General features: G+C 45.2%; 1 protein-coding gene across 4 annotated transcripts in view; it reads left to right on the top strand.

Annotated features, from left to right (window-relative positions):
• Rubcnl (rubicon like autophagy enhancer) overlaps nucleotides 1-26738 on the top strand; it is a 41243-nt gene extending 14505 nt beyond the window's left edge. The window contains exons 2-18 of one of the 4 annotated variants that reach the window (XM_076930725.1): nucleotides 2207-2815; nucleotides 5911-5993; nucleotides 6498-6699; nucleotides 7187-7288; nucleotides 7699-7759; nucleotides 8368-8500; nucleotides 9660-9743; nucleotides 9952-10097; nucleotides 12628-12692; nucleotides 14423-14661; nucleotides 15003-15064; nucleotides 16315-16468; nucleotides 16858-16948; nucleotides 17658-21304; nucleotides 24074-24159; nucleotides 24328-24601; nucleotides 26374-26738. In XM_076930725.1, the coding sequence (XP_076786840.1) occupies nucleotides 2239-2815; nucleotides 5911-5993; nucleotides 6498-6699; nucleotides 7187-7288; nucleotides 7699-7759; nucleotides 8368-8500; nucleotides 9660-9743; nucleotides 9952-10097; nucleotides 12628-12692; nucleotides 14423-14661; nucleotides 15003-15064; nucleotides 16315-16468; nucleotides 16858-16948; nucleotides 17658-17770 (2112 nt within the window). In that variant the 5' untranslated portion in view covers nucleotides 2207-2238 and the 3' untranslated portion in view covers nucleotides 17771-21304; nucleotides 24074-24159; nucleotides 24328-24601; nucleotides 26374-26738. Of the gene's footprint in view, nucleotides 1-413; nucleotides 560-2206; nucleotides 2816-5910; nucleotides 5994-6497; nucleotides 6700-7186; nucleotides 7289-7698; nucleotides 7760-8367; nucleotides 8501-9659; nucleotides 9744-9951; nucleotides 10098-12627; nucleotides 12693-14422; nucleotides 14662-15002; nucleotides 15065-16314; nucleotides 16469-16857; nucleotides 16949-17657; nucleotides 21305-24073; nucleotides 24160-24327 lie in introns of those variants that run through there. The other 3 variants (XM_076930726.1, XM_076930724.1, XM_076930727.1) reach the window with 3 other exon arrangements.
• Nucleotides 26739-26960: the final 222 nt, after the last annotated feature.

The following is a 26960-nucleotide window of genomic DNA, read 5'->3' as shown; positions in this document are numbered from 1 at the left end:
CTTCTAATTCTTAGGAAAACATTTATATCCCAGTAATTGAGCAACTATGTCTGCCAAAGAAGGCTTTTATCTCTTGACTTTATTTTCAATTTGTTGGTTATGTTCATCTGTTCCATAAGCATGTATTAATATCTTACATGCAACCAAAGACACAGGGATATGTTGTAGTGGAGCACAGGTAAAACCCTTGCTGTCATGGAGTTTATAGTTGGGGGCCGAGGAAGATTCACTGGAAGGAACTGGAAAGAATCAGGAAGTGAGTTGTTTTCTGTGACAAAAATTGAACAGAGTGACATAGTAGGGGGAGACCAGGGACCTGCCTTTAGCTAGGAGACACTTCCTTGAGTAAGTCATTCATGAACTAAGGCATGCATAACCAGAGAGGGCCAGGCTATGTTCACATGGGGAAGAACGTTTCACGGGGAAGGTGAACCACACCCTTTAGGGTGGTGAAAACTGAAAGAACAAGGGCTTCTTGTGTTGCTGGGGCTTACAGAGGCTGAGAAAAGATAAACAAGAGATCTTCAGGGCCAGGACCAAGCCAAGCTTTAAGGGCTCGGTAAGGAGCATAGATTTTTATTCTTGATTTGGTGGAAAGCCTTTGGGGTTTGATTGGGGGAATGAGATGTCAGGTTAGGTTTATAGAGGTCTCTGGATGCCTGGGATTGTGGATGGGTAAGGGTAGGAGAGAAACTGCTTTCTATTGTGAAGTTTTAGGTAGCCAAGAGGAAGGAGGCAGGGGCTTTAGAACAATGTGCTGGCTCTAAACTTGCAGATGGAGATCTAGGGAAGAGCATAGGGTCACTCATGGCTCCTAAATCTTAGGCTCAAGTGATTTAGACATATTCTTGGGATTAGGAAAAGTAGGAGAGGAGCAGATTTGGGGGGTGTGCATCAGCGTCTGATTTAGGCATATTAAACTGAGAGTCTCTGGGAAACGTCGAGAAGGTAAATTGATAGACTTACTTGGAGTATGGAGTTGTGGGGAAGTCTGGTAGAAATGTGTACGTGGGAGTCAGCTCCACACAAAGCAAGGATGTTTAAAGCTCTAGAGTCAACTCTCATAGTCACAGGTACATGGCATGTGATACTCTTGCCTGTCAACTGGATTGGACAGAACAGACCACTGGGTGTGTCTGTGAGAGGATTAGAATTTGAGGGTTTTTATCTAATCCATGGATTAATCCTCAGATGGATTCAAAATTTGAGTCGACTATGGGAAGGCAGAGCTGGCTGGGAGAAGCAGGGGGCTGAAGGTTTGCCTGTGAAGGGCATGTCTTACCCAGGCTCTTGTCTCCGACTTTGCCATACACTACCACAGCCATGATGTGCCAGGTCACTCCACCCTGTAACATGAATCATGTGCACAAGAACCGAGCCTGCAGAAGCCCACAAACCAAGTAAATCCTTAAGTAGCTTTTCTCTCAGGTATTTGGTCACAAAGACAGAAAGCTAGTCCCACATGCTACTTGCCCAGATAGACTGCGTCTGTGTGAAGGCTTACTCGGATGGACTCTCTCTCTCTCTCTCTCTCTCTCTCACCTGGCTCTCAAAGATGGACAGCAAAAGGAAATGTCGGCTGGGCCTGGAGAGACCATGACAAAGGGCTTCTCGTTGTGCAGGTCAACATTTCAACCATCATCCCAGTCACTACAGCCAAAATCAGTCAGAGCCATTTAAGAGATGGATTCACAGCATCATTTAAGAAATGTTAGCCGCTAATGCTAAGTTCTTATAGGTGTCATGAGTTAAAGTGTGTGGCTCAGCATAAAGGTTTTAGTGGCTGCCTTCCTTCATTCTGATGCTTGCTGACTTTCCTGTAATTCTAGAATAAACTCCAAATAAGGTGATGTAAAAGTGTCCTTACTCTTATATGGCATGCCCATTTTTGATTTGATAGATAATTTTATCAATACTTTCAATATATTGTTATTTTCACTATGAGGTTGATCTTTGTGGCTTTTTCAATTAAGTTCACACTTGTAAAAATGTTATTCTTGCATCTAACTCTCTAGGCTTACTGCTAATTGTTTTATCTCTGGTCTGATTTAGTCATTTATGTTTTTTTTTTGCTTGCAAATACAAGGAAAAGTTCAATATGAGGCATAACGAAATGATGATTTTTTTTTTCTTCTTGACAATAATATGTAACCAGAAAACATGACTGGACTCTTTATTTACCTGGAATGACTCTTGCTCATTGCAGATAAACTCTTCAGACCTCCAGCTGGCCATGTGATGAATTCAAGTATTGTGCCCAGTGGTACAACAGCCATTGGAGAACTGTGTTTTGAGCACATTCACTCCATACCTGGAAAGATGGTGTCCCAGTCCACAGGCCAGGGAGACTATCCTGTGGACCCCTGTGAAGGGACCAGCTGTGCCTTTCAGGACACTGATGGCTTGCCCAGCCTCCTGAACACTGACCAACCTGCTTGCCAATTAGATGTGAGGCTCCTAAGACACAAAGCTTCCTGGATCAACCCACAGTATGTGCAGCAGCCGCTCCAAGAGTTATGCCCTCAAAGACCAACAGCCCAGAACAATGAGAATCATGTGGTGGTGGACATGCCCTCTCCCTTGGGCCTTTCAATATTGTCCTACAGGGACTCCCTGGCTGAGATACCATGGTTTGATACCAACTCTGCTCATTGCTCTGGGGGAAAGAAGGATGACTTCTTCCTGGCTACAGAAGAGCAAGAGGTTCATCCTCAGCAGGAATCTCTGCTCAAAAAACCCAAGACTACGGCCACTTCCCCATCCCCTAAGGAGGACAGTTCTGAGTCGCCTCATTTGACAGCTTCTACAGATGACGGTAACCTTCTCTGGTGACTTCCTTTATTCTTCATCTCTGTGTTTGGGCTAGCTTGAAAATTTGCCTATTGTCTTTGCCATGAGAAGCAAAGTTCATGGTTTTCTACCTTGACTAGGAAACAATGCATGAGGTCATTTAATGTTAGCACCATCCCAGACTCTGTGACAGTCACAATGGGCAGATCAGATGTCATCTTCTTTCACTGAGAAGAGGAAGGTCATCATTTTAGCTTAGCGTAGTTAATAATCAGTTCCAGGAGCCATCTTTGGGATCGCTATCTTCTTTGCAGGTAGAAACATTAGGAGCATCCAACCCACTGTGGATGGGCATGGCAGATTCAAAAGGAGCTCGCTGTATAGCTCACGCAGGTGGCCATGCCTCACCTCTGATAATTCTAGGACAGACAGCTGAGAAAACAGCAAATTTGGAAACAGTAGCCACAATACTCCCCAAAAGCCAAAAGCTCTTGATGTGAAAACAAGCCCCCCCCCCCGCCCGCCATGAAGTAGTGTATATATTCTTAACATAGTAAAACTTTATGAATGATTTGGTCCACTCAGAGTAACGGGCAAGATTCAGTTAGCTGTCTTTATTTTATTTTAAAGGATTCTTAGGTTATATTCATGTTGTGAGTTTAGAGCCCTGCTTCAAGTAGTTTGGAAAATATTTAGTTGTTGTTTGCTGCAGAATAATTTTAAAAGTTGTCACCTGCCTGCTGTCTGCCTACATGTATATTTATTTTGTATTGCCTTTCAATGGCTAATTTTGAGACAACCAAATTTGAGCAAAATGCCTCCCCAAACAGGCTTCCTCTTTCTATATCTTTCTCTTGTCCACCCAGATAGTTCTCTCTTCTATTTGCTTTTGAGCCAGGCTCTCACTTTGTAGAGCAGGCTGGTCTTAGACTCACGGAAGTCCTCATACTTAACTTCCTGAGTGCCAACCAAGATCAAAGGTGTGAGCCATTCATACCTGACAAGACTCATCCTACAGATTTAAGAAACAAAAGCCCAGAGTTACAGGGTCCCCTTCCTTTATGTAGAGCAGCATAAAGGGGAGCGAATATTTGCCACTAAGGCCCAGGCTTTCCTATGACCCCCCCCCCCATCTCTAACGGCAGCTGTGGGGCCTCTTATGTGCGGGGGAGGGGGGACATTTCCTGAGGCTGTAGAAACAATCTCCTGGGTTCTGTTGTTTGAACAGAATCTACATGTTTACAAAATACCTTTGCGTTCTTTCTCTCCTTATGTAATAATAGGTAATAATAGGAGAGAATTTGTGACCAAGGCCTAAAGGGTCTGGGTACCACTCTACCTTATCTTGCTTTTTTCTTGATGTTCAGGTCTTTACATATGACTTAGGGATCAAATCCTGCCAGCTTCCTGTTTTTGTTGAAAAAGACAAACCAGCAATTTAGTTTCATCCACAGTGACCTTCTAGTTACAGTGGCAGGGTAGTTGGCAGAGATGCAACCCCCCAATACCAACCCCAGTCAAGAGGTCACCAGTCTTCCATTTCCGGCTCACTTTGTTCAACAGGAAGTATCAGGGTGACACTTCCTGCACTTGTCTGGCATCTGAGAACCCACAGCCCCCCGAACATTGGCAGCATCTCTTCATTTATCAGGTCAGGACAACATAGCTCATTTCCTTCCCAGGCTGCAGTTAGCAGTGATGTGATAGGAACGACTTGCTTTGGTGTTGCCTATTGCCAGTAAGGAGCGGGTGAGGGTGTAAGATTGAATGACACAGGTCTGAGCTTGACTGAAGCACTGTTTGCTGTCAGATGACTTTGTGTGTGCAACAGGAAGTTTGAGGCCAATTGCCACCAGCCAAGGAAGTGCTGGGAAAGCCATTCCGTAATTATTTTTGTTTAAATATATGAGTGCACTGTAGCTGTTTTCAGACACACCCAGAAGAGTGCATTGTTTGTGAGTCATCATGAGGTTGCTGGGAACTGAACTCAGGACCTCTGGAAGAGCAGTCAGTGCACTTAACCACTGAGCCATCTCTCCAGCCCAGATCCTGTAATTCTGAAGGCTACTTTCCCTCTCTATGAGTATCACCCGTGACCTCTTTCCACCTTCTTTGCCATTGGACCCTCCATTCTGGTTTTCTGAGGCTACCTCTCAGTCCACTGGTTTTCTGGAGAAATGATTGACAATAGGCTGTGTCTATAGGCCTTGTCATCAGAAGGCTCTTTCCTCTTTCATCACCTACATCTTTCTTTCTAGAGCTATGCAGGGTTTTCTTTTTTCCTTTCTCTTGATGGTACTGAAGGGATGGTATAATGAGTTTTGCTTAATTAAATAATCTTTGAATTTAGTTTTGTTGTGTTTTATATAAAAGGGAAAGAAGCCGGGGGTATGTTTGGAGTCTTGGTATATAGTGTGTGTGTGTCTGTGTGTGTGTGTGGGGGGGGGATGCCTTTGTGGGCCCATGCTGAGGCATCCCTTCCCCCTGAGGGACCAGCCACATGATGGTATATAGTATAGAATAGAGTTTATTTAGAGCATGGGGAGAGGAGTTGAGGGGGAAAGACAGAGGGAGAGAGAGAGAGAGGGAGAGAGAGAGTAGTAGAGGCCACGTGAAGAGAGAGGGGGGAGGGGAATGGGGAGAGTAGGGACAGAGGGAAGAGAGGAAGGAAGTAAGAAAAAGAGTAGAGCAAGAGAGAGAGGAGGGGACAAGCAGCCCCTTTTATAGTGAGTCAGACACACCTGGCTGTTGCCAGGTAACTGTGGGGCAGAGCCTAGGAATGCCAACATTTTCCCCATGTTTTTTCTTTGTGTGTGTGTGTGTTTGTATTATGTGTTCACCTGTGTGCATGTGTAAGTCAATGTCATGTGTCTTCCTCTGCAATTCTCTACCCCTCCCCCCACTTTTGGAGAGAGTCTCTCACTGAATCTGCAGCTCACTAATTTTCTAACCCAGCTGGCTACCAAGCCCCAGGGCTCCTCTTGTCTCCATCTCTACAGTACTGGGATTCCAAGTGCAATAGTGATGCAATAGGAGATTGGTCCTTGGGCTTGCCCAGAGAGCACTTTATTGGCTGAGCCATGTCCTGTCTCCATGTTTAATGGCTCACTGTGTTGGCAGGTGATGCTTGGAGCAGCAGCAGAAGCCATTCTTGGAATTTCTTCCCACTAGAGATGTTCATGTTGCCTGCTGACGTGGAAAAGGTGAGTGCCTCTTAACCACAGAGGGCCTGAGTCTCTTGGTAGCGGTGCTAGATGTGACCATGGAAACCACCCTGATGAGGCACAGCCTAAGGGTTCTTTTCAGTATTTAATGGAGGCTGCCAGGAACACTAAACTGAGGCGTTTTCAGGCATGGTGTGCTCAGTTGTCTATGACTGAGGAGTTATGTCAGGTGCTGGGCTCCACCTACCGAGGGTGTTCTAGCCTAAGACATGTGACTTGGTGGCTGGGGACGGGGCTCAACAGTAGAGCGCTTGCCTGGCATATATGATAAATTTAATCTCTAGTCCTGAAAAACAAATTAATTCAATTTGGTATATCTGTGTCTCTGGATGTGTTTTTCATCATAATCTAGTTAGATCAAGTTATATTTATCCTTGTTTGTAGTCACTTAAGTGGCATTTCTCCAGTTTTGACATCTAGTCCATACTCTGAAGGAAAGTTGATTACGCTCCTATTTGAATTGACTTTTGTTTTTCCCTGCAGGAAAATCTCCACTTTTATGCTGCAGACATGATCATCTCAGTAATGGAGAATATGAAGTGCAACCTCACGAGTCAACAGCAGCCAGAGAGTTGGGACACAGAAGAGGCCAGCAGGTTGCGTAGGACTGGGGCCAAAGTGACCTTTTATACCCATGCAAAGCAGGAGCTGGGCTCCTCTGCTTCTTCACACGCTGGCTGTGAAGGCAAGTTGGGCAAACGCTTGAGTGCTGAATGCTGTGATCTCAGCACAGGCTGTGTCCTCTGTCCAGTCCTGGAAGAGGCACGTTTTCCCATCCTTTGAAGATGTGTTCAGTCCATGGTCCACTGGCCACATGCAGGACAGTTATGAATGTGACTCAGTTCAGAATGAGAAACTAACTTAGAACATTATGAGATTATGCGGGTGTGTGTGTGTGTGTCTGTGTGTGTGTGTGTGTGTGTGTGAGATATGTGGCTTGGAACTCTCACTAGAACAGGCTGACTTCAGTGAGCTCCCAAGAGTCACCTGCTCCCGCCCTATTGTTGTGTTGAGATTACAAGGACAAACTAGCAGAATCAGCCCTTTCTGTCGGTTCTGGGAGTTGAACTCAGGTCCTCACACTTGCACAACAGATGCTCTACTGACTGACTCATTTCTCCAGCCCCAGCCTTGCTTCTTGATCATGAAATCTGACTTCCTTCTCTTTTCAGGTTGTGCTGCTCTCCAGGTCAGCCCAGTGGGTGAAACACTTTTTTACTGTCCTGTGGCAGGAGAGGCTTGCAAACATGATTTGAGCAAATTGGTCATGTTAGGTGAGACTTAGAACCTCCTTGCAACTCTCTCCCCCACACACCATACACACACCAGCAGACATCACATTCAAGGTCATGTTGGGGACTTTTGAGAAAACCTCTCCCAGGAAGAGGTTATGCCCCTGCTACTCAAAGGAAAAGCTGTTTTCCTTGTCTGATGTCACTTGCAGAGCTGAACAAAAATACAGACATACATTAGTTCTGCTGTGTGGTTTCGATGTGCTATTTTGATGAGGTTTATATAAACTCCCATCTCCAGTGGTTACTTGGAATTTCATACTGTTGTTTGTAGGTATCTGGCCATTGCAGGTTCCCTGAATGCAGGGAACTCCTAGCTTTGTATTCTTATAATATTAACTGAGTGAGGCAGGCTAAAACACCCTACCACCCTTTCTTTCCTTTTCCCACAGAACTTGGGAAATCTAATGATATCATGGAAGGCTGCAGATGCTCCTATAACTCTTTAAAGAGGTATGTGTCTTCTTGTGTTTAGACCCGCAGATATCTGGGGTTTCTTTGAAGCCACTGTGCATGCTGTGTCACACTGTGTCGCTGACAAGCACATATCGTGGCATGGTTAGCCACAAGTGGGAATCCTTGTGCATTTATTTTTGGGGACCCTGTTTTATACGCACGGAAACTAAGGCTTATAAAATGATGTCACAATGTGCTCCACAACCCCTTTTGACAGAGTCTTACTATGCAGCTATAGCTATCTTGGAACTTGCTAGATAGACTAGGCTGGCCTTGAACTCACAGAGATCCCCTGCCTCTGCCACCCCAGTGCTCAGATTAAAGAATGGGCCATCTTTGAAATACTACTAAGCATCAGGAGGATTTGAGCTCTGGTTTCCTGACTTTAAGCCCAGTAAGTACTATTTTCACCCTACCCCAGGTCTCGGTACCCTTGATAAATGAGAGACTTGTTGCTGATCACAGGCAAACTCTATTGCATTAGATGTCCGGCTTGCAACTGACAGTCTCACACAATGGTTTTCTCAGCACACAGTTGAAGCCCCAAAGACCCTGACTATATTCCTTATGCATAGTTGTGAACTTCTGTTTCTCTCGTGTTTCAGTGCAACGTGCAAGTCAAACCTCAGTCCTGCTGGGCTCTTAGCCAGAGAGTTGTTCCGAGGGTTCTGTAAGTACTGGATGCTGTCAGAAGTCAATTGTCAGCTGCCAGGCTCCCCAACAGTGGCTAGCTCAGGAGTAAGTATGGAAGTCGATATGGAATGAAATGGTCTTAATTTCTCACTGGCCGGCTTCATTGAAATATTTATGTTTCCTTGTCTGGCTTATAGGTGTTTAGGAGGTTTCAAAATGGATACGAGCAGCCATTCAACATCAGGGGATGTACCTAACAATTCACACCATGTTGTTATTGTTTTGAAAAAGGTCTTGCTATGTCACACAGACTGGTCTCTAACTTACAGAATCCTTGAGCTCTGGCCTGCCTAGTGCTGGGATTGCAGGCTTGCTAAAAATGCAGTGTCTCCCAAGTATCCTAAGCTGATATCTCATTTTCTCCTCTTATTACTACTATTTTAATGTACTGGGCCCAGAGCTTATCAGTGCAGGGCTATAGTAAAGCAGATGTCACACCTAGCTGACAGATATGAAAACAAGCCAGACTTTGCTGCAGGATATGCTGTTCTCAAAGAATGCTAAACACCCTGGTGGTAGCAGATGCTAAAGGAAGAGTTGAAAAAAAAAAATCACTCTGGAAGGGTCAGGGTGGGCAGGCATCTAATTCCATCAGAGGAACTTAGAAAAAGCTGACTGGAGAACTTAGCCCCTGAGCCAGGTGTTGCTGGGGCAGATCCAGTCCGTGGAGAAGTGTTCTTAGCAAGAGCTGTTGAAACACAAGTGGAGGAGGTCTGGAACTCAGATGAGCAGAGGAACTTAGCTGTGGCTGGACAAAGTGTGGTGGTGGTGGTGTGTGTGTGTGTGTGTGTGTGTGTGTATGTATGTGTCTGTGCTGGGGCGGGGGTGGGGAGGAGTTCATGGGAACAGACTTGAATGATAGTGGCCAAATTGTGGAAGTTCCAGGATGCTGATTGAGAGAGTTTGGATTTCAAATGACAATAGGAAAATGTAAGATTTCATGAAGTTGTTTGAGTTTTGTAAGCCAGGGTTCTACAGCAAGACAAAGCAAAGCTCTGATTGGCTGCTGCTTTAGGCACTGGATGCTGCTGATTTCATGGAATGTCCCTGGTCAAAGAGCCCTTCCCATCACATGGGAAGTCGGGAAACAAATGAGATTAAAAAAAAAAAAAAAAAAAAAAAAAAAAAAAAAAAAAAAAAAAAACAAACAAACCAAAAAAGGCAGGCTCAGGCTCAGGAGTGGGGCTGTTCTTTCTAAGTACAGAACTCTCAGCACCTGCATCAGACAGCTCACAACTGCACAGAACTCCAGCTCCAGGGGATTGGACACCCTCTTCTCAGGCACCAGGTACACAGTCATTCAAAAATAAAAATAAAACTAAGAGTAGGCTCAGTGGGAATTAGGGGACCTGTGTCAAGACCATTAGTTCACCTAAAACCGGTTTCAATTTCTGGTGGTAAATTTTAATGGGAAACACACTTAGGAGTCCTTTTTAATTAAACCTCTCTATTGTGCCTTCTGAGGTTAGCCCTGAATCCTCTCATGTGTTCTGCAGGTTGGGGATGAAGAACATGCTGAAGAAGACTTTGACTCCAGTGTGGATGCAGCACAGGAAGTCATGCTTAAGCCAAGGGTCCCAGGGACTGAGGACTGGGTGCCCCCTAGATGCCAAGTCATACTTACCGTTCACCCGCCAATCAAGTAAGTAAGGAGTGCTGCCTGGAATCCTAGGTTCCACTTGGGATATGTTGTGATGGGTCACACCTAGTTCCTATGGAAACAGATAAAGAAAAAACAATGTGTTGAGGGACCAAGGCAAATGTGTCTGGCTTAGTTTTCTTGGTACTCAGTTGTGGGCTTTGGGGGTGCTATGTACTCAAGGTTTATATTCCTGCACAAAACATCGTGACTAAGAAGCGAGTTGGGGAGGAAAGGATTTAATCATCTTACACTTCCACATCGCTGTTCATCACCAAAGGAAGTTGGGACAGGAACTCACACAGGGCAGGAACTTGGAGGCAGGAGCTGATGCAGAGGCCATGGAGGAGTGCTGCTTGCTGGCTTGCTTCCTCTGGCTTGCTCAGCTTGCTTTCTTATAGAACCCAGGACTACCAGCTTGGGGATGGCACCACCCCCACCCTTGATCACTAATTGAGAAAATATCTTACAGCTAGATCTCATGAAGGCATTTCCTCAAGGCAGGCTCCTATCTCTGGGATAACTCCAGCTTGTGTCAAGTTGACACACAAAACCAGTCAGTACACTCTGCCTCCCCAGTTACGAACATTACATAACACTTGTAGATTTAAAAGACCTAAGAGAATTTTTATGTGGCTAATACTGAAACAGTAACCAAATACAACAATTTAAAATGATGAGATTCTATTTTCCAAACTGCTTGTTGTGCAATTAAAAAAAGTGAATGCATAAAAGTTTTAAAAAAAGAATTTAATTTTAAGGAGATTACCTGTCGTTGAGAAATATAACAGGATGCAAATATTCTATGAAACCACGGAAGCTCAAAAACAGCTGAAATTATGTGAGAAAGAACTAAACTATAGTATGTGTGTACAGGGCCATACTTATAGTGTGCACATAATATGTTAATTGTAATTTGTTCTGAGAATATGTAATGGACTACAGGTAAAAATTATAGGCAACCTAGTTTAACTATGTGCAGTCTTTCTATTCTTTTGGTCTCTCATGCAAGCTTAAAGGTTATGAAGCCATGTTCCCTGCCCTCCATGGGCTCTTATGTGTCTCTGTCTATGGTCTTTGTTCTCAGGCTTAGCTGATGCCAGGAAGGATGTTGTGACTGCCTGGGCACAATCTGTCCTATAGGCACTGAGCCATGTTGTTCTCATTGTATAGGATATCTTTTCCTTCAAGTTTCCCAGAATCCTCTAAGACGTATGGACAGAGATTTAACATTTTTTTTTTAACCTTGGCAATTTTTGTTGACCTTGAATCACAATAAAAATTTAAATTTACCACTTTACCCATAATTCTAGGTCACTGTTGAAATCAGTGCACAGCTGTTGCCAGAGCACTCCTCCTCAAGAGGTCTTGATAACTTTGTCTCACATCATCTTATTCTAATGTATTTATTGCATCTATTCATGTGTGTCCTTTCTAAGCATGTAGAACTGTGTTGTGTCTAGTCTCCTTGGCTGTTTCAAGTATACTCTGGCTTCTGTGCCTGGGCAGTGGGAAGCCCCAAGGACTCTATAATAGTGTTGAGAACCACACTAACCCCACGCTCGGGTGCCAAAAAATGTTGGGATCCACACTAGCCCCACGTTGGGGCGGCCAAAAAATGTCGCGGCCCAAGCAAAATGTTGAGGCCCGGGCCGACCCACGTTTGGGGCGGCCACTCTATCCTGGACCAAGCTGCTGCTCCGGTCCGCGGGTCGGGGTTCAGCAAGAGAGAAAGAGTGAGGTCGGACTCGAAGAATGGAGACCAGACAGTGTGTTTCAATCCCATTTATTCTTCAGTCTCTTCTTAGTCTAAATCCTAAGTCTTGAGTTCCTAATCCCTAGTTCCTAGTCCCTAGTGCTTCCAAGTTCCAAGTTACTTCTTCCAAGTTCTCTTCCAAGTGCCTGCTACCTGTCTTCTCTCTGCTGTGTCTGGTTCTCTCCTCTGAGTCTCCCTAACGTCTGATGTGTCTGATTCTGATCTGTTCTGTCTCTGCCTTTTATATGTCTCACTTCTAAACCACACCTTTTGGTCACACCTTTAATCATGCCCTTAGATCTTGTCTCTAAATCTGATCTCTACACTTCTAACTCATACTCTTAAGTCACACACCTTTAATCTCACACACCTTTAATCTCAAGGTATCTAAACCAAGATTATCGGAGTGTGCTCAGCTGTTGTAGGCTATTGTAATCCAAGTCTCATGTCAGGGTATATGGCTCAAGATGGCTGCAAAGCTGATAGCTGCTTTCTGCTAAAAGTCGGCCCCCAACATAATAGAAGTGTTAGTTATATGTGATACTGACTGCTAATTTGGGGACAATTGAGACGTTTAAAGAGTCCTAGATTTAGAAGGCCCACAGATTTCAACTAGACCATATTGGATAAGTGTAAATTTTTCTTTAAATGAAAAGATGACAAAATGAAAGCCCCTAAACCAAGAAGCACACAAGATGACCACTGCTTTTCTATCACCGAAAAATTCTGTACTAACCAGCTCTGAAATGTGTAACAGTTGCCATTTTCTGTCCTCAGGAGGGACACAGCAGTAGTGGCCCAGAACTTCTTCTGTGCTGGATGTGGGACTCCAATACAGCCCAGTAAGTATGGGTCCTGTGCTGCTTGCTTGTTCCATGACAACAGAGTGAGGATCAGCAGACCTAGACTGTGCATTGCTTTAGTGTGAGAATGACTTGACTTCTTTGTGTGAGCTTGTTGTGAAGGATTCGTGGAGGTGGCCCTGCCTTTACTGGGAGGCCACCATGCCCTACAAAACTGCATGACAAGCCAGGAGCAAGGAGGGCCAGCATCCTGGCTGCTTCTCCATTGGTCACTCAGAGAGCCCAACTATTCCTGACTTTGGGGGTTGAACCTATTGTTTCCTCTTCCCAGAATGCCCTCCCTGTAGACTTCCTTCCAAGAAACTCTTGGCTTTCTTCACATCTTTATCCTCTTTTTCTCCCTACTCTACTTCTTCCCCTCCCCCTTTCCTGGAATCTTCCATGGCTACCTTGTGGAACGTGCCCATCTGGCCACAGACAGTTGTTTGTGCTCTTCATGGGATCCTCCTTACTGTTTGCTCTCAGCATGGCATCCATCCCTAGATCACTCTTAGTAGGCAGAAGCCTTGTTGGTTTTGTTCATCATCAACCTCTTCAGCTATGCTTGCTTAGAAGATGGTCCTCTAGGCACAGCCACAGAGTAAACAAATGGCCCCTGGCAAGACTTCTCTGAGAGTTGAGGACATGGTGACTCATTTATGGGATGGCCAAGGTCCTGCAAAGTAGTCTTCCCCAAGACACATCATGCAAGACTTTCAGCAGAGCCTGGGGATTGCTTGTTCTCCAGAGAAGATGTCTATTTCAAGACATTAAAACTGAAAGCAGAACCAGCCAGGGCTTCCTCTATCTCACTACATATTAATGACAATCACAGTGTGTCTTCTTTAAATGACTCATTTTCCCAGCTAGCCTAGCAAGAGACAGGTCTGTTAGTTAATCTGTACATCTTAATGCCATACTAAATGCCGAATGCGTGAGTCAGAAACCACACAGACACGACTGACTCCACCAATCAGTTACGAACCTTCCTGAGTTCATTCTTTTCTGTCAGTACAGCAGGGGATCTTGCAGGTCCTGCCCTCATGGAATCTGCTTCCATTTTTGTCTGTCCTCATGGTCTTAGGAAGAGGGATGGGCATAATTTATTCTGTACTGATGATGTACAGTGAGCATTTGAAGTTTGGTGCATGAATGAGTAGATCCTGAGATGGTGGAGACTTTGATGCTGGGAAAGGTGAGTTATATCAGTGTCTTAGAGTTTTATTGCTGTGAAGAGATACCATGACCAAGGCAACTCTTATAAGGACAGCATTTAATTGGGGCTGGCTTATAGCTTCAGAGGTTCAGTTCATTATCATCAAGGTGGGAGCAGGGCAGCATCCAGGCAGACATGGTGCAGGCAGAGCTGAGAGTTCTGCATCTTCACCTACTAGAAGACTGACTTCTAGGCAGCTAGGATGAGGGTCTTAAAGCCCACACCCACAGTGCCACACCTACTCCAACAAGGCTACACCGCCTAATAGTGCCACTCCCTGGGCCAAGAGTGTTTGGGAGGATTCTGTTTCTCTGGGATCTGTCTTACCACAGCAAGCCACAAATGGCCACAGGTGAAATCCCGAAGTCAATACCAGAGCTGTGCTGCCTGGCAGTTGGATCTGGCTTTAGCACGGTGAACATTCATCTGAGTCTGAACCTTGCATAGGAATGGGGAGGAGGCCTAAGACAGATCTTAGCATCATGAATATGGTGTCACCTCCTGCCCTCTACAGAGTTTGTGAAGCGGCTCCGATACTGTGAGTATCTCGGGAAGTACTTCTGTGACAGCTGCCACTCATCTGCAGAGTCCTGTATTCCTGCTCGGATCCTGATGATGTGGGACTTCAGGAAGTACCAAGTCAGCGATTTCTCTAAATGGCTACTGGACAGCATATGGCATCAGCCTGTCTTCAACCTGTTAGGCGGGCATCACAGCCTCTATGCAAAAGCTAAGGAACTGGATAGGGTGAAGGTGAGCTGACGCCTCTGTGGATGAGGAAGTAGGTTCAGGTTAGATGTCCCATGGTAGGAAATGCATGCCACTCTGGTTTCAGGGTGTCCCCAGACCCTTTACAAGGCAGACTGATGATTCCAGGGCCTCTCGCCTGTGTAGGCTCTTTTTAAGGCCCAAATAAACCTGTGTCCATTCAGGACCCATGTATCAAAGGTTTAAGTTATGAGCCCTTGCTGAAGGAGTTGTTTGCTTGGAAGTTGTTTTGCTCGCCAGCACAGTATTTCAAATAACCTAAAGGTTTGTTGTTCACACTGTGGTGGCCACACATCTCATTCCTGACGGTTGACTTTGTGCCTTAGGACATCCAGGAGCAACTTTTTCATATCAAGAAGCTGTTGAAGACTTGCAGGTTTGCTGACAGGTATGATTCCCAGGGAAGATGCTCTGTGCCCCTGCCTGGCATATTCTTCCTGATCTTGGCTCCTCCCCCAGTATCTCTGGCTTCTCAGAACCTTTTATTTTTGATGCCCAACACTGAAACAAACAAATGTGAGTTAATAAGAGCAATTGGACAAAGATAAAAGTCTACCTCTGCCACTGGCTACAGTATAGATACAATGTAAATATAGTAAATGCAATAGATTGTGATGAACACGTGCAACAGAGTTATATTCTCCCGCCCACTTTAAACTCATGGACATGAAGAGTCGTTTTCTGCCACCACTGTTCATCTGCAAAACTTTCATCTCTTGCAGGATGCAATCTCTAGCCATCCTCCTATCCCTTTTCTTCCTGCATCCTGGCTCCTAGCAACCCACTTTCTTTCTCCATAGATTTGATCACTCTTAAGCACCTTGTGGATATAAATCCTAGACTATGTGTCTTTTATCGCTGGATTATTTTACTTAAGATTTTCCTAAGGTCTATCCACATTGCAGCCTGTGTCAGGATCCCCTTCCTTCTGTGGACTAAATAGTATCCACTGTGTGTGGATATTGATTTTTTTTTTTTTAATCTGAGGGAAAGGGGCTGCCTCTGCCTCTTGTGGGTAGTGCTGCTGTAAGAATTCCCATGGCCTCACACAGAGGCAGGGTGCAGGTCACACTAAGTGAGAGTACGGTTTCCAGAAATGATGTCTCAAAGCTTACTCTAGGGATGTTCTCATGGGAAGACATTAAATATAAGTTTAAAATAAGAAATAACAGAGAAATCTGTCAGGTGCTCAGTAATGGGATAATAGCTAGATTTACATCATGTATACATTATCAAATGCAAGTTTATAGATACAGTTTTATATGTGTATTTGTGTGCATGTGTGTACACTATTTTTCTGTGCATGTGGAGGCCAGAGGTTGATGTTAGGTATCTCTTTAATCGTTTCCCCCTTTATTTTTTGAGACACAGTCTCTCACTTGGCCTGGAGTCCACTCACCAACTGGCTAGCTCCAGTGAGCTCTGGGGACTCCCCTGTGTCTCCCTTGCACTGCAGGCCCTCAGTGCAGTGCCCAGCTCCTTGTGGGAGTGCTGTAGATCTGGACTTGGATCTAATTTTTGTACTGCAAACGCTTTACTAACTGAGCCCCTGCCCCTGCCCCTGCCCCAAGAGAGCTTTTTAATTAGGAGGGGAGGGGAAGCATAGGTGACCTCAGGGAACTGTCTTCTCTCTGGCAGTGTGCTGAAGGAGTTTGAGCAGGTTCCCAGCCACTTGACTGATGAGTGCCACATATTCTCCATGGATGACTTCCTCAGGACCAAGAAAGGACTGTTGGCACCTTTGCTCAAGGACATCCTGAGAGCTTCTCTTGCCCACGTGGACAGCTGTGAGGTAAGGGTTCACCTGGGATAAGTTCCCTTCCTAATGCCAGGATACAGGGAGAGGTGTTTCTTCTTCTTGAGTCTTGATCACAGCCCTGAGCATGGAGAGCATTGACTCACAGCCCCGAGTTAGCTAGCCAAAGACATCCCACTGGGACTCAAGATGGGACCCTGTAGCTTCTTGGTTTAAATGCCCATACCCTGTAGAAACACATTCTGCCCTGAAGCAGCCATTTTGAAGTGTGGTTTCTATTGCTATTGTTCTGATCCATTCTTCTAAAGGCTAAAATCATAGACATTGAAAAATAGATGCTTCCACAGTTTTGTGTAAATGGAAGCCTAGTGCCCCCACCACAAGAAGTGGTGCCACCTTGTGACCAGAGATGCCTTCTTTTGCAGCTGTGCCAGGGGAAGGGCTTTATTTGTGAGTTTTGCCAGAGCACAACTGTCATCTTCCCATTTCAGACCATGACGTGTAGAAGATGTGCAGGTACCACATTCTAATAACATCAGCTTCAAAATCATTTCACTTAACTGCAAAGTTAAATACAGCCGGGGCTGCCGAGGGAATCCTGTGCTTTCTGATTGTGTTGCATGGGAAGGAATTGGATGGGGACCCTGCCCTCATCTTTTATGTGAACATGATTCTTCTTAGGATACCCTAGTCTTGCAGGACAGGGTCTCCAGAGAAGTGAATTGAATCAGGGAATTCCAGGCTGGAGGTAACTGAATACCAGGCAGCAGACTTAGACAGAGTGTTTACAAGAAGCCCTGGGCCATCTCACTGAGCTCTGGGCAGCAGTGTAGGTAGCATCTCAATGCTGTTCTAAGTCCATAGCAACCAGCCTCTGGATACAAGCTGGTGCCAAGGAAAGAGCGTGACCTTGGAAAGGTAGCTTTGCCCCATTTAGAGCCATTTCCAGAGAAGCAAAGCCACCTTGCAAGAGCCATCAGCCACCAAGTTAAGATGAGGGGAACCACCCCTAGAGCTTGGGCCAATCTGGAAGCATGTAGTATCAACCACCTCCACTGGGTTCCTGAGCTCTTAGCCAAGAGCTGTTGAGTAACTGATAGTCCTGAGAGTAAGACTTGGGGTTCTGGACTCAGGTTTCCTCCCTCCTTAGGATGGGAATGAGCATCCAGATGTGTGTGAAAAATTAAGGAGTGCATTTGCTGACCACTGATCTCCTCACTTACAGGGTGCAGGGCCTGCTTTCACAAACAGTGTTTCCAGTCTTCAAGATGCCCCCGCTGTGCCAGGATCACAGCCCGGAGACAACATCTGGAGAGCTTGCCCGCTGCAGAGACATAATGGCCCAAAGTTGTTCCAGACACCTCATGAGGTTACCAAATTGTGTCTGCTGCTGGTAACATTGTTTCAGATACTAAGTATTTTGTAGTGAGAAAAAGTGGACTAAAATTCCCCCTTTGTATGTATTTAATGCTTTCAAGGGGTATGGAAGTTTTGTTATTAGGTATAGGGTTGTTGATAAGGGTTTGTTTACAGATGTTTGACACTGTTTTGCTGCTACTGGCTGTTTTTTAAAGAAGTCCTTTTTCATTTAAGTTGCACTAGGATAGTTTTTTAAAGCTAAATACAGAACTTATTTTTTTTATGAACTCTAACTGACAATGTGACTGCTCAATTTCTTCCTCCTTTGGAGTTGTTTGTGAAATGGATTGGCCACACAAGGGAGCGAAGTGCCACAAGAATCCTGTTTGGTCAAGCTTTTGTTAAAGACTACTATTGGATATTGTTTTGTGACTGTGCCAGTTTCCGGTTTTATTCATTCCATGGTTTGCGTAGAGTACATGCCGGTTCTGCTCTTACATTCTTTTCTAGATGTCAGTTTCAGCTGCCCACCAAGGTCCAGGTGAGCTGTCATTTGAAGCAGCTGCCTCTAGATGGCACTGTTTCATAAGTGCACGTTGAGTCATTTGCCACTCACCCCCCGCCCCCCATCCCCCACCAGCCCATCTCCCTGATAGTCCTGATAGTCCCTGCTAAAACCAAGGGAGCCAGAGGGGACAACTCCATTCTAGTCCTTCATGATTTAGTTTCAAGGTATTAAAACAAAACAAAACAAAACAAAGCAAAAACCACAACATAGAGACTCTGAAAGCTGAGCATGGTGACATGCGCCTGTAATCCCTGCACATTTAGGAAGGAGACTTCTATACTAACATAGAAAATCACATGCAACCTATACCTTTTTTTTATCTGAAAAAGAATGGAATTTTAAAAAGAAGTAAATTTGGATAAAATATTTTTTCATTTGTTTGGTTTTCGTTTTATGGGACAGGGTCTTCTTAGGAAGCCTTGGCTGACCTTGAACTTGTCTCCTGTCTCTATGTCCTGATTGCTAGGACTAGAGGAATATGTCACTACTCCTAGCAAGAGAGTGATCTTAACAATATGACTTGGTCATCACTTTAAAATTGAGGCATCCCTTAAGATGCATAGGGGTGACTTTTCTCACAACTGTGATAAAATACCGGCCAGAGCCGATGTCAGGGAGGAAAAGCTTATTGTAATCTAATGGTTTCAGCTCTGCTGGAACAGGGAAGAGATGGCAGAGTTCAAAGAAGAGAACATGGTACAGACTCCTTTACACAAAACAGGCAGGAAGTAGAGAGCTAGCTCAGAGTGAAGGCTAGGCTAGACCTCCAGAGGCCCACCCCAATGATAAACTGGCTTCAAAGGTTCCAACCCTCCCAGGTAAAGAGCAAGTGTTGAAACACACGAATCTGGGGTGAACATGACGGCACTCTGCACATAAACTCTAAGGACCAAGTTCAGTGGATCATGTAACTGGTGAACTTAGCTTTCTAATGCTTCTCATAGTTACACATCTTCCTAGAACATAGGTAAGTCTATATTTTCCCCCTTCTTTCTCTCCTGCATACTTTCTTCTACTTGAGGAAACTTAGTGCCAAATCCCTTCCTGGAATGTCTTCAGTCTGACCAGTTCTCAGTAATACTTGGGTATCATATTGCCTGGCACTCATATGCCCAGCCTGAGCTTCTCAAACAGTAAAGTGAGTCAACAGTGTGTTACAGATATCCCCAGCCCACCCACTAGTGTTTCCTACTGTCTGTGTTGGGGCAGGGCAAGAAGAGAAGGAGAAGGAAGAGGAGGAGGAAGAAGAAGAGGAGGAGGAGAAGGAGGAAGAGGAGGAGGAGGAGGAGGTTGACTTTTAATGAGATAATACTGAGCAGACTGAAGCAGCAGAGTCTCCCCTGTCTGAACCTTCTGTCAACTGTTTTTGTTATATGCGTCAGGGGGTGAGGGTGTCACATGATTGACAAACCCAGAGTGGCCTGAGTGGGTACAGAGTGACATGAGGAAATGTGCACACAGGAGACATACAGAGAAAAAGACTCTGAAAGCAGAAAATCCAATCTCTTCTCAAGGCTTGGGGCTTCCCTAAAGCTTCTGAAAGAGTTTTCCTCCCCTCCTTTAGGGTTAGTCAGTTTGCAAACAGATAGGATGGTTGATCAGGCCTTGAACTTGCTAAGCCAGTCCATCACCAGGGAGCCTGCTGGTGGGAGACAGAAGCTGCCAGGCTTTTGTCTCAAGTCAAGATGGTGTGGAAGAAGCAGGTCGCCTTTATTACCTCTGTCGATGTCCTCTCCCTGTCTTTATCTACAGGAGAGCCCACCTAATTCCTTTCTTCTCAGTAGAATAAGTGCCTTCCTGAAGCAGGGACCTCATGACCTAAATACCTCTCAGAGGTCCTGTTAATATTGTGATTCATTCACGAAAAACCAGTTCCACAATTTTGAGCCACACTTGAAGGAAGCTTTAAGTACTAGCCAAGTGGATGGACTCTGACCAGGTCCACCATGGGTTCCCAGGGAATGACTACGAGTCACGTTTTGTAGATGCTTGAAAAGACAAAACTCATAATTCACCCACTTTTCTTCAATCAGGTCCAATGGGGGGCAAGCATACGTCCTGACACATTTCCTGCCCTGCCTACAGGTGATCAAGCACATCTGGTGTAGTTAGTTCAGACAGACTGTTTAGGGGAGTGAAAACATATGACTTATCTTCCAAGAACTATTGCTCCTAGCATTCCAGGAAATTATCTTGTCTTTGGGTAAGCGGGCTTCAGGCTCTTCCAGTCCTTCCTCAGCAACTGTCCACAAGAGCAGCTAGATTTCCACAGGAGTTCTGGAGAAGGCATTAAAAGCCAAGGACGTTCCTGGGATGCCTCTTGGTGAACTCTGGAGGGCAGTCTGTGAAACCACACTTCCTAACCTCACATGGAAAGTGGGGGATGGGAATAGAAGAGAAGGCAGCAGCAGATCACTGCCCATCAACAGTACTGAGCAGGCCACTCTGTGGATGTGGGGTGGAGTTATAGCCATAAAGTTTGTTCTGTGTGGCCCTGGGAAATAAGCCAGTTTAAAAGAAAACTGTTTTCAATCAAGTCTGAGGCATTCCTGGGATATCCAACAAATGGAGGGAGGGAGAGAACACTCTGTGAGAACAGAATGGAGGCAGAGGCTGGGGAATGAACCAGATGTCAGAGAGGGACAGGAGAAGGGCTGAAGGCTGGAGAGGCTGGGGATAGCACAATGCTGTTGTCCAGTCTTGGGCGACAGTAAAGTGCAGGCTGTGCTCCGGGGCCCTTGGGGTTTTCTAGTGAGCTGATGGGAGGAAGACAGGGGTGAGGGGTCTGAAGATTCACTAACACTGAGGTGCTCTCAAAATGCTTCTGGTGAGATGGCTTCCTCTTGCAGCTGGAGGAGGATCCCTGAAGGCTAATGAGACTCCATATTGAAGAGGAGGGAAGAGAGGCAGTTCCATGAGCGGACCGGCAGCCCAGATACATTGAAGTGGGAACATCAAGAGGCTTTGCCAAAGGACAAGGGGGATATAGAAGATTTAGTGGGGAACAAAGCTGCAAAGTAGAGCCCGTAGCATGTATCACAGTGACAGTGACACCCAGCACATTGACAGGAAGGTGTTTGCAGTCCTCACAGCATGATGCTAAGAAGTGCCCCAGGGGACACAGCTGAGCCTCTGTTCCAGGAAAACAGCAGGGATTGGGTGCTGGGTACATTGAGGACAGAACAGAGGCTCACTAGCTGACATAGGAAGGCCTACATACACTAGGGCAGCCACAGAAGAAAGGGAGGGTAGGGGCCCTCGGAGAAGCAGGAAGAACCAGGGTTGGATAGTGTAAAATTGAAGGGACTCCCCAAAGCTCAGCAAAAAAGATAAACCACATGTCAATGGTGTTTTAAAATGTGATGTTAGGGGCCAGGGAGATAGCTCAGTCATTAAACTCCTTGTGCACATGCATAGTATCATTGCTGGGAAGGCAGAGGCAAACTATATCTTGCTTGCATGAATGTAAGTGTACCATGTATGTGTTTGGCATATTGGGTCCCTGGGATTGGAGTTAAAGGATGGTTGTAAGCCACCCAAGTGGGTGCTGAGAACTAAACCCAGGATCTATAAGAACAGTAAGTGTTCTTAAGTGCTGAGCCATCTCTTCAAGCCCCATAAATATAAACCTTTTTTTAAAAAGTACAAACATGGGCTCACAGACTGTATGTCTGAAATGGAAGCATTCTCCTCCTACTTTATGGCCATATCTTCACTGGAACCCAAGAGAGCTGCATCTCAAAATCTTCTGTTCTCTGGAAGATGATGGCCCCTCTGCATAACACTGTCTCTCTTTCACAATCCGCCTTGGAACCATATTCCAGGAACCTCTGGGTTCCCAGGTACCCACAGTTTCGTTCTAAAGAGGAGTGGAGTTGTGGGTAAGCATGGCCCCATAGCCTCTGTCTCACATCTGTACGGAGAGAGATAGCAGGAGAAAGGCCCTAGTGGAGAACTCGGCCTCCTTACTCTCAGTCACTGGCTAGCATGGACAGATGGACAGACCATAGCAGCAGGAAACTAGTGGGCTGAAGTAGGATCCTGAGATCTTGGGGAGAGAGAAGGCAAGAGAGACGAAGAGAAGCCTGAGAAGGAGTCGGGACTGCTGCCTCATACACTTAAGTTATGTGACGGATCCCCAGTGGATTGGAGAACTGCTCACACACTCAAGGATGTGAGACCATTGCTTCCTCTGCACACTGGTGTTCCAATTTCTGTTTGAGTCTGCTTGCCTCAGCAGCATTCAGAAAAGAACCATGTTAGTTGTTAGTGAGCTGAGAAAGGGGAACCAGGATTTCCCCTTTCAAACCAGTTAAGAAATTACTTCTTAAGACAGGTCCTCAAATGTTTGTTTTAAGGAAGCACCCTTCACAAGGGATGCTGCCAGTGAAATACTGTTTCTCTGCCTTGTCCTCTCCAGCCGTGAGCTGAATAAGGCTGGTTCATGAGCAGCAGTCCTTGGGCAGTGTCTGATCGATTGATGTCAAGCAGGACAGGCTTAGGCCTAAGGGCAGGGACTAACATCCTACATGCTTGCACACATGTCTACAATGATCTCTTCAGCCGGAACAGGAAGCTGGGGCCCAGGGTGAGGCTAAAAGGGATGTATTAAGTCACCAACCCTACAGATGAGTCTTCCACCTTGTAACTTCCTCACCACATTCCTGGACCAAGGCAGAGAAGTTTCCAGCTGTTTATTTGTTTGTTTTTTAGAGAAAGTGTCCCTTCTGCCATCCTGTCTCTATTTATTATCATTAATTATCATTTTTTTCTGGTCCCTAGCCCCATTCACCTGAAGAGCATTTTAACATTAAAAAGAAACTAAGGAAGTTTATTGAGCAAGTACTATTGCTTGACACTTAAAGGTGCCTTTGGGAAAGGGCTTGACAGTAGTCACCAGTTACGGGAGCTGAACTATTTCCCTGTTCTCTTTGCTCATTATGGTCCCCAGAACTGTGAAATTATAATTCACCCCCTTACTTCTGAAGGCTCTGGGGAAATCACTTCTGTTGTGGTTTGAAAGTGAAGTATTCCTAAAGGCACAGTGCTTGTACACTTAGCTGGTGGTACTGCTATGGGTGTGGCAGAAACTGCAAGAGGTGAGAGCTTGCTGGATGGATTAGGGCCCCCCGGGTCAGGTGTTTAGCACTCTGTCACCCCTGGCTTCTCTCATGTTCCCTGCTCCCCACCTCTGGCACCGGTCATAGTAGGATACATTGTACACACAACAGGACCACACTCTTTATTGCATGTCTCCTCTTACTGAGCACAAATTATTTTGTGTGTGTCTGTGTGTGTAGGTTATGCCCATGTGTATATGGCCGTGTGATGCATGCCTGTGTGTGTAATAGTTGTGTATGTACACATGTGTATTTGCATGTAGAGGTCAAAGGTTGACATCAGGTGTCTTCCCAAATACTTTCTATCTTGCATTGTAAGACAAGCACTGCCACAGGACCTGGGGCTCGTTAATCAGCTAGACTGGTCAGCCAGCAAGACCAAGCGGTCCTCTCCAGTATGGGATTATAGGTGCACACTTCTGTGCACACCACATGTGTGTGCTGGGGTCTGAAGTTGAGTCTTCATGTTACTGCAGCAAGCAATTTACCACCATGTCTAAACTGGTAACTGGTTATACAGAAGAAAATATCATTTTCCATAAATGAAGCTGGGGCCCCTCTAATGGTAATGTTATTATTTTTTTTTATTTTTAGCTCAATGCTGAGAAGACATGAAATTTGAGTTAAGTCAATTCAGACTTCTATCCCACATGCTAGAAGGAGAGAACAGACTCCCACAGGTTGGCCTCTGAACTGCACACATGTGCCAGTGTCTTTCCTTTAGCGTGGGTCTAAGTGTTCGTCAATGGGGGTGAGAGGGAGACAGACAAATCAAAAGGCATACAGCTGACTGTTTGTGAAGAACAGCATTCACTAAAGCAAAGCTTTGTGGATCTGATTGTTTCTAGATCTATCCCAGCCTCCAGCTACAGTGTGGCAAAGGAAGCTAAGGCAGAGTCAAAGCCTAAGGCCAGGGTTGATTTGGAAAGCACGGCTCACGTCAGTCAGGAGCGAGTCATTCACTTCAGTGGGCTACCATTTCCTCATCCGGAGGGTGGAGGCACAATCCGTCTGTGCAGATGTGAGTCCCCTGTGACTTTCGTCGGTCAGTTGGCTCAGGAAGAGCAGAGTTCTACAGTGTAAATCAGGGGTTTCAAGAATGGAGGCTGCTGCTGGTGTCTGGTGAGTGGAGGACAGAGATGCTGTGAAATGCCCCCACGACAAATTATCTGACTCAAAATATTAGCATGCTAAACAACAGGGCCTCCTCTAATTAGTTTGGGGAATACAGATCTATTAAAACTTTTAGGAAAATAAATTTATTATTTGACTAAGAGCCTGAGAGCTTCAGTGCTCCACTGAGCAGTGTGAGCCGCCAGTTACAGGCTGGCCACAGCCTCAAAGGAAAGAAATGGCCTGATTGGTTCTGGCTCCACAATTGCCTTATTTAGCATGGTTTCATCTAGGGACTTACTGTGATTGGCTAAAGCTTGCAGCTTATGATTGGCTGACCTACACACACACACACACACACACACACACACGCGCGCGCGCGTGTGTATACATACATGTATATATGTGTATATATATACTATAATATATAACATATATGTGTGTGTATATACTATAATATATAACATATACTATATATAACATATGCTGCATAAAATATATATTACATATATATTTAATATATACCATATAATTACATATTAGTAAATTATACTTAGGATGTTTATATATTGAAGTTATGGATTCTTACGTAGGACTCAAAATATGAAGACAGCCTCAGACCAATGGCTTCCTGCTTCTTTGAATACTCTTTCTTAGTTCACATTAGCACAATGAGTAGAGAACAATCACAAGAAAATTTTGTTTAATCAAGCATCTTTCCAGCTTCTTGTATCACAGAACCCCTTCCTGGTACATCCCTATAGTCTTGACATCATGTGGAACTACCTTGTGTGTGCATATGTGTACGTGTGTGTATGTGTGTGTGTATGTGTGGGTGAGTATATTCGTTTGTGTGTATGCATATACTTGTGCATGTACATGTGTGCGTGTGTGTGCCTGTGCATTTGCATCTGTGTGTATGCATGTGTTTGTACATGTGTGTGCATGTCTGTGTATGTCTTTGCACATGTGTGTGCATATTTGTGTGCATGTGTTTGCACATGTGTGTGCATGTCTCTGTGTGTATGCATTTGCATGTGTGTATGCACATGTGTGTGCATATCTCTGTGTGTATGTGTTTGCATGTGTGTACATGGAGGTCAGAGAATGACACGGTGTCAGGAGTCATTCATTTACAATCACTTTTCACTTTACATTTTGTGATAGTGTCTGTCACTGACTCCACAGGTCTGTCTGTCACCTGTGGTTAGGCTGACTGGCCAGCAAGCTTCTGGAATCCTTCACTGTCTGCCTCCCCAGGGCTGGGATTCCAGACAGTGGCTTTCTATGTGTCTGAACTCAGGCCCTTTTTATCAAGTGAGTCCACTTCCCAGCCTCTTGATAGTGAGCCATAGCTGGAAAATACTGGTCAGATAATCCATTAAGCACAATGCACTAAGCATCTTTTGGAAAGTATTTCCCTATATAAAGCAGCAGAGTGGTTCTATGGTCCAATTCTCCCTGGCTGACTTCAGGTTCACTCAGTGGCCTCAGACCTATGACCGTGGTGGACAAGCCACTGGTCTCTGGTTCCTCAGTAGCCTAAGTTTTGCTGGTGAGAGTAACACTACCTACACACAGGGGTCTTTTGAGAGTCAAATGTTCAAGGTCTGAAGGACAGCAACCACTCCTAACAATCCTCAATCGAACCTTAGAATCCAAGAGTGGTTTTTGTCTCTATAACTTCCTCCCCTTTGTGTCTGCTGTAATACTAGATATGACCAGCAGAGGGCACTGGTGACACAGCCTTGCCTTGAATGTTCCTTAATGTCCTTTTCAAGGTTTAGCAGGAGACCTTTTGCTGATTTCTTGTAAACTGCTAATACCCCAGAATTTTATTCCTGAAGAAGACTCTGGCAACGACACCATAGCTGGATTCTGAGTGGTCTATCCGCGAGGTCAGATAGGGACCTGATCTGCATGGCTCTCGACATCATAGCTCCAGGGATGGCGGCACCATCTCTCTGAGGAAAAAGTCACCAAATGTATTAGTATTTGGGAGCAGCTGAAATAAAGGGAAGATGTCTGGTGACACATGTTGCCACAGACAAACTGGCTCAGCAGACCACAGAGGCATAAGCCTGCTCACAGAGATCCACCTGCTTTTACCTCCCAAATGCTGGAATTAAAAGCATGTGACACTCCACCTGGTTGAGTGTGGTTTTATTTTGCATTTTACAACAGTGTCTCACTCTGAGGCCCATGATGGCCTTTGACTTGCAACACACCTGACTCAGGCTCCAAATCTTGGGATTAGGGCGGTGTCTATGGTAGTTTGTTAGAAGCTTTCTGTCCATCCTGGGTGTAGTTTGTGCAAATGGGCATCTGATTTCCAGGGCCTACAACTTTCAAGCAGCTGAGTTCCTGG

Source organism: Arvicanthis niloticus, chromosome 3 (assembly GCF_011762505.2).
Source record: "Arvicanthis niloticus isolate mArvNil1 chromosome 3, mArvNil1.pat.X, whole genome shotgun sequence".
NCBI classification, from domain to species: Eukaryota; Metazoa; Chordata; class Mammalia; order Rodentia; family Muridae; genus Arvicanthis; species Arvicanthis niloticus.
This window is presented reverse-complemented; position numbering and strand designations above follow the sequence as displayed.